The following is a 7,414-nucleotide window of genomic DNA, read 5'->3' as shown; positions in this document are numbered from 1 at the left end:
CCGGGCGGGGGGCCCACGCGGGCGCGACGGGGACACGCGGGGGACCGCACCCCTCCCCCCTCAGCTCCTCGCTGCGCGGTGCGGCGCGCGGCGGCTCCTCGCCCCGCGGAGGCGAGGGGCGGTGCCGTCAGGCGCAGGGTGCCGCCCCATTGGCCTCCTGCCGCGGTGCTTGGCATGTCTCCGCCCTCCGCGCCGCCCCATTGGTCGCCAGCCGGAGGGGTTTTGCATGGCCCCGCCTTCCCCTCCGCGCCGCCTGGCCGGCGCTGCGCTGCGGTGCGGTGTCGGGCCGGCGGCGCGGCGCAGTGCAGGAGCCGGAGCCGGCAGCAGGGCGCGGGCAGCACCGCCTCTTCGCTGGCGTCTGGCGGAGCGGCAGCAAGGCTGCGGCCGGCGGGGTGAAGCGGACGGCTGCTCTGTTCCTCTCTTTCCTGTGAGCCGCTCCCCGCCCGGGTCCCGCGGGTGCAGCATGAAGTGCAGCGATGGCCCGGAGAGGTAAGACGGCGGTGAGGACGCTGGAAGACCTGACGCTGGACTCCGGGTATGGTGGCGCGGCAGACTCGGTGCGCTCCTCCAACTTGTCGCTGTGCTGCTCGGATTCGCACCCCGCGTACCCCTATGGAGGAAGCTGCTGGCCGCACCTAACTGACTCCATGCACAGTCGGCACAACAGCTTCGACACCGTCAACACCGTCCTAGCGGAAGACTCCGAGGTGCTGGACTGCGCGGGGCAGCAGTGCTCCCGGCTCCTGCCCGACCTTGAGGAGGTCCCCTGGAGCCTGGAGGAGGTGGAGGCGCTGCTGCTGCCGCCGCCACCGCCGCGCCGGGAGCCGCGGACACCGGGCGCCACCGCCAGCCCCGGGAGCCGGGATGCGGCGGCGCGGCTGTCGACGCTGGTGAGCCGGGCGCTGGTGCGCATCGCCCGGGAGGCGCAGCGGCTCAGCCTCCGCTTCGCCAAGTGCACCAAGCACGAGGTGCGGAGCGCCATGGAGATCGTCCTGGGCTGGACGCTGGCGGCCCGCTGCACGGCGGCCGCCCTCGGCGCCCTCTCCCTCTACAACATGAGCGGCAGCGGCGGCGACCGCTTCAGCCGCGGCAAATCGGCGCGGTGCGGGCTGGCTTTCTCCGTGGGCAAGTTCTACCGCTGGATGGTGGACAGCCGCGTGGCCCTGCGCATCCACGAGCACGCTGCCATCTACCTCACCGCCGGCACCGAGAGCCTCTTCCGCGACATCCACGCCCGGGTGCTGGCCGGCCCCGCCGCCCCGCTCCCGCCGCCCGGCCGCCCTCCGGCCGCCGCCGCCTCCCCGGCCGAGAAGGAGAAAGAGGGCGGCGAGGCGCCCCGCTTCACCCTGGAGGCGCTGGAGCAGACGGTCAACAACGACCCCGAGCTCTGGGGCTTGCTGCAGCCCTACCAGCACCTCATCTGCGGCAAGAACGCCAGCGGTGAGTGCGGCGGCGGGGCGGGACCGGGCGCCGCCGCCACCGACCACCTGTTGCGCCGGGGCGGGACACCCACCCCCAGCGGCGGGCGCCCCCCCCCCCCCCCCCCCCGGGCGCGGAGCGGGCCGGGCCTGGCCGCTGCACCGGCCGCCGGGGATGTGCGGGCTGCGGCGGGGCCGGGAGGGACGGAGGGAGCAGCGCAGCGGGTTCGCCCCTTTGCCGGTGGTGCCCGGCCCGGAGCGCGGGGAGGGAGCTGCCGAGCATCCCCGCCGGGCTCTGCCGGGGCTGCGTGCGTGTGTGTGGGGGGGGTGTGTGTATTTCGGGGCAGCTGGCAGGGCTGTCGGCGAGGGCTGGGCGATAGACATCGTTCAGAGCTTCAGTTTTCCACAGGAAATGGCAGAAGCGCAGCTGAGCGCTCGCAGAGCGAGATCAAACTTTGTTACATGCGCAGCGGTTTGGCCAGCGGTTGCGTGGTTGGCGCTGAAATGCAGTCTTTCTGGACAGATTTCATTCATGTTGCTGCTTGTTTACCCAGAGCCTGACACAGATGCAACACGATGATGCATCAACTTCCTGGGGATTTTTTAATTATTTTTTCTTCTTTTTTAAACGAAGAGTCCAATATTTTTAATGAGTTGCTGTTCGGCAGAGTGGGATCCCAAAGTTGACGTTTCTTATTTCAGCTCCCTCTGTTTGTCAGGGAAGGGAGAATGGAACGAGCCGCGTCTCCAGGAATCCCGAGTTAAAATCGAGTGGCTTTCTCCTGCCTTCTCCTAAGCGTGCACAGGCACATGCAGACACTTTTATTAAGCTCAAATACAAAATACGTGTCAAGCTGAGATGCAAATATTGGGAAAAAGGGAACTGGGAGAACAAGGATAACTGGAAGTCTAGATCGGGTCTACAGATAAGCCCTGTTAAGTTGTTACAGCCGCAGAGGATGCGTTACAGCTAATTCTCTATTGAGAATCTCTATGTTAAGTGAGATTATATAGAATCTCTATGTTAAGACACCTTCCCTCCCATAAGAGACCCAAAGGAGGATGCCAAGCAGGAGCGAAAGAAAGGGGCGAATCCTCCACCCGGGTGTAAGTAGGTGCAGCTCCGTTATATTGCTCCGGCGGTTTTACTCCAGCCGTGGATGTCCTCCCCGAGGGAAGAAGGCTCCGCTGAGCCTCCCCTCGACATGCATCTGCTGCCGGGGCCGTGTGCTGCAGGACCTTTGCGCTTTTTTCCAGCACTGTTGCAGGCAGGCAGGCAGGGATGTCTGCCCCAGGAGTGCCACCATTGGTTCTGTATTGTGGGGTTTTTTGTTTTGGGTTTTTTTTTTTTCCCTTCCCTGGAGTGCTGGTGCTGTGCCTGTCGGTTCCCGATGGCACTGTGTTGCGTTTCTGACATTGCAGCACTGGCTGTGCAGGCTCCTACTGAGCCTTTCATTTTGTTTTGCGGCTCTCTCTAACTCCCTCTGTATCAGCTCGGTGGATTTAAATGAATTTCATTCTGACCCTCATTTATCTCCCTTCCAAAGGACCCGATCCGGAGTTTTCGTCTCCATTTTGTTGTAGCTTTACCTGGCACAAAACTCCGTGGTAGTTCAGCCCTGACTTGAGCAAATGGCATTTTTCTAAGATGCTCGAATCAGACCCAAGCAAGTTGTCCATTTTGTTTTACCTCTTTCCCTGTGCCATTATGTTTTCTATGCAAATGACTGTAATGTTTTGCTTTTTAGCATCTTATAATACGTAGTTTGACATCTTGTTATATATACTTACAGTTACAGGTGCAATTATTTAGATTTAATCCAAGGACACATTGCATACTCTTAAGTACTTTTATGGCAAGTAAACCAGCCATTATAAACCATTAAACACATCAGCCTGTTTCTTCACCAGTGAGATATGTATCTGTTTATATAGTCCTCACCATTTTGATGTTGGAGTGCTCCATGGTTGTTTGCAAATGCTTCCTTCTCAGGCGCTTAAAAGGTGGGGAAATCTGATATGAGAGATTATTTGACCTGCTTGGAACTATTTGGGCAGTCTGTGGTAGGAGGCTAGGACTGCTGGAAGCTACATCTCTATATAGTGGCATAACCACAGGTTCATCCTGCCTCTGTACTCAGTACTTAAAACACTGCGATAAAGCAACTTAATAGGTAGCAGACTTCTCCTCACATCTGTCTGCACTATTCCAGGAGAAAAGACAGGTCTGTGCTCTGGAGGTTTGGTAAATCTGGGTGCCGTTCTCCAGCTGGGTAGCATGTGGACACACAGGCACGGAAATGGGTGGATTTGGTCCATCAGATGTGGATGAGAAGTGGCAGCAGGGCCCTTTCTGGGGGTACCATAGCTAGTACGATTTGAGTGAAGGAGGGGAAAGAAAAGCAGTGCAAAAGCAGCCCCTCTAGCAGTACCTTTTCTGCAGGCAGTTTTTTGGGGGGAGAGGTGGTGTCTCTGGCAGGCAAATGTCAAAACTTTAAAAATACTCCAGACTAAATTCAATACCTTACATTCCATCCAAACAGTGGAACAGGCAGCCTGTGAAGATCATGGGATGCAAGTATGTGAGGAACATGAGTTTGTGCATGATGTAGTCCGAGATTGCTCTAACATAGTTTGTGAACACGGGTGTTGGGGAAGATGGTCTGAGGATCTGCAAGACACAAACCAGCCTTTCAGGGCTTCCCCGTCAGCTGTGCAGAGCATTTAGTGGTTTCAGCTGAGGTTTTTTAGCCTGGTGTCATACCCAGTCATCTTGGAAGCTGCTGACTAAGATTGGTATTGCAAGCTAACCTTCTCCTTCCTATAAATGATGGTCATGCGCCTTCAGACAAAGAAGATATCTGACCCTGTTCTTTTGGTTGGTGCTTCAGCCTGCTGGGTTTGTCTTGGCTACGTCTGGCCCGAGCTCAGGCAGCTGGCTCGACGGGAGCCCCGGTCTCTAACAGATGCCTGCTCATTTCTTGTGCAGGGTTGAAGGCACGTGGGTGAAGGTGGTGGCGCTCCTTTGTGTGTTGCAGGCAGCAGGCCACATCTCCTTGATAAGCCTCTTGACAACCTCTTCTGTGGTATGGGAGTAGGGATGTCAAAGGAGAAGCAGGCAGCGGGGTCGGGAGCAAACCGCTGGAGTGTGCCAGCAGCTGCGGGCATCTCGGCTGAGCTTATCCCAGTTCCTACATCAGAAATAATAGCCCTTAAAAGCACTCTGAGGTAGTAATTTATTTCCCCCTCGCCTCAGAACCAGAATTTTAATGTCATGGTTGAATGAAAATTCAAAACTTTACGTCTGGGATTTCATTGGTGCTCAAACGATTCAGTTACAAGCTCTGTCTGAACATCACAGAACACTCCGCGCGACTGTTACACGATGCAAAATATGTAATTTCCCTTGGAATAGTGGGAGCAAAATACTGTGTGCTCAGTGAAAGGCAGTAAAAGCTGGCACCTCTGTGGTTTAAGCTATATTATTTTTGTTTCTTTATTGCTCATCAAACCCCTACTTTTAGGCCAGATCTGAGAGCTGCTTTGAGATCACTGGGAAGTTTCCCCAGGTCTTGGATCCAGTGCAAATCGTAGGAGTAAGTCTACGTATTTCATTTTCACGGGGGATGCTTGGATGGCAGGTCCAAGTAGCTCAAAGTCACCAACTCTGTATTATAAAGGTCCTCTTTTGCCAGGGGGAGGAATGGTATTAGACAACACTTAGATTAATATGGAGTTTAGAAAACAGGTTGTTTTCGTTTCAGTCTTGGGGGGAACTCCTTGTCTTGTGCTGCAGGACTTGTGGTGGGAAGGGCAGAGGCTGCGAGGGAGACAGCCAGGGAGCCCAGGATTGTGGGGAAGAGGTTTTTGTGGAGCAGCCAGCATGCAGGACTCGGCCTTGTCTGTTTGTGTACAGCTACTAAAAATAATTATTTGGAACTCAGCTGCATCCCTGTGGTTTCTTCCTATTCTTAATATTATTTAGAGGAAGACACAACAACTAGGAAGAAACCCAGGATTAGGTCAGGCTTGGCTGACACGTGTCAGCTAACCTCAGTTTAACCTCAGCCTCTTCTCCTAATCCAGGCGAGCTAGAGGGACTCCAAGCAAATGAGCAATACCAATATATTAGCACAGTTTAACCAAACCAGTTAATGCTTTTAAGTTCTGATACATACGTATACGTATGTGTATGTATATAGAGACCATTCTCTTGCCTTACTGGTGAGCATACCGTTATTTGTTTGTTACTTCTCTGTTTTCTATTGTAATTGAACCATTCAAGATGCTATTATGGCTTTAGGGGCAACGTAAAAATCAATATAAAACTTATTTCAGCTAGGATGATAGAGGAATATTTGGGCACAAAATGGAATTTCATGCCTTTTTTCCTGTGCTTTTTTTAACTACAGTTTTAAGAACATCTGTTTTTCTCCCCATTATATTTCAATCTTATTTTTCGCTAGCAGAAAAAATTACTGGAATACAGTTTGAAGTTTCTTATATGTGCCTGTTATGTTAGGGGTTTTTGCTGTTTTCTCCCATCTGCCTCTGGGCGCTTGAGTCCCATGCCCAGAGGTTGACATCAGTATTGGTGCAACACATGATGTGTATTTTTTCTCGATTCTCTTACCTGATAACCTCCCAAGCAAACTTCCACAGCCTCTCTAAACAGGTTGTGCACCCTCTCCGGATGGGAGGGAGAGTCGCCTGCCCAAAGGGTAGAAGATTGTGCCTGGTCATGTCTTGTGGCCACCAGTGCTGGTGGGAGTTGGGGTGGCAATGGGGAAACAGTGCGGCTTCCCTGGAATGGGGTGGGTTGCTTGAACGCCTGATGTTGGCAGGAGTGGGACAGATGGACGCTCGGCGTGCGTCGGCTTGTTGCGGTCCTCCGTCGCCTTGTGAGGCTTGAGGAGCAAATGGTGGGACTGAGAAGTAGGGACCCAGTAGGAGGTTGCTGTGTGACTGGCTGATAAAAGTTTGTTTCCCTCTGGACATTTTTATTCATATAATTTGTTTCAGTTATGAGTATAACGTTAAAAAAATCCCAGAAATGGTTATACCGGAAACACCCAGAATAATCATAAAGATGACATATGCCAGTATGATTATTCCCTTTATTATGTTGGAAAGTACCTTAATAGCAGTTGTAGCTGTGGCCATGCTAGGGAATTTTAGGGCTGCAGCTATACCACTTAGTTTCTGATGTAAATGAGGCTTTGGACTTATGATTGGGAAATAAGACTGTATATACAAGGAGCGTGTTAGGGGAATAACAGTGTAATTTGAGCACTATGTTGGGCTCCCGGCTCTTTTTTTTTGCATGAACAATAATGGGCTTCGCTTAGTCTTTCAGCCCTTGTTGAGCTGGTGACGCAACGCCCAGGTGAGCGCTGGGGACAACTCTGCACCTTTCCCTAGTGCTACTGCAAATGCCCTCTCCTCTGTAACTGCTGAAAGTTACTTTGGGTAACCACCCTTAGTGTGTCGGCCTTTGTGCGGTGCGTGCTGAACCGAGCTGCCATTTATCGGTCAGAAGGCTTCCATGTTGTTCAGAGTAAACACCAGTGGTGCACCAGCTGGGGACTTGTAAAGCCTGAGCCTTTTCTCCCTTCTCCTGGACAGGGACCTGGTTCTCCTCTCTCAGAAGGCAGGGGAAAGTTTTATGGTTTTCCACTCACCTTACCGCCAGTGAAGGTGTGAAAGGAGGAAGCTGCGCTCGATTAGGTGACACCAGAGAAGAGGAGCTTCCCGCCGGTGGCTCTGTCTGCAGGGTGTTTTCCTTTGCCTTGGGTGTAGGAGGTTTCGGCAGGGTGTAAGGAAAAAGTAGGGGCTTTTTTCTTCCTTTGCTCTTCTCCTTGTTTTCTTCCTCACTGAAAGCAACTTCTGGAGCGCGTGCGCGCCGGGCATCCGATCCTCTGCCCGGAGTAATTTCCTCTGGCCAATGAGTAGCGCAAAAAGAGGGGGGGCTCCTTTCAAAGAGCTTGCTGAAACTA

General features: G+C 53.5%; 1 protein-coding gene across 1 annotated transcript in view; it reads left to right on the top strand.

The window, feature by feature from the left end:
- Window positions 1–476: 476 nt before the first annotated feature.
- The window catches only part of ABTB3 (ankyrin repeat and BTB domain containing 3), a gene marked incomplete at its 5' end in the record, with an annotated part of 177,495 nt that continues 170,557 nt past the window's right edge, over window positions 477–7,414 (top strand). The window contains one exon of the mRNA XM_082013971.1: window positions 477–1,440. Coding sequence (XP_081870097.1) covers window positions 477–1,440 — 964 coding nt within the window. The remainder of the gene's footprint in view (window positions 1,441–7,414) is intronic.

Source organism: Phaethon aethereus (assembly GCF_964289735.1).
Source record: "Phaethon aethereus genome assembly, chromosome: 1".
NCBI classification, from domain to species: domain Eukaryota; kingdom Metazoa; phylum Chordata; class Aves; order Phaethontiformes; family Phaethontidae; genus Phaethon; species Phaethon aethereus.
The sequence above is the reverse complement of the archived record's forward strand: the minus strand, read 5'-3'. Positions and strand labels throughout refer to the sequence as shown.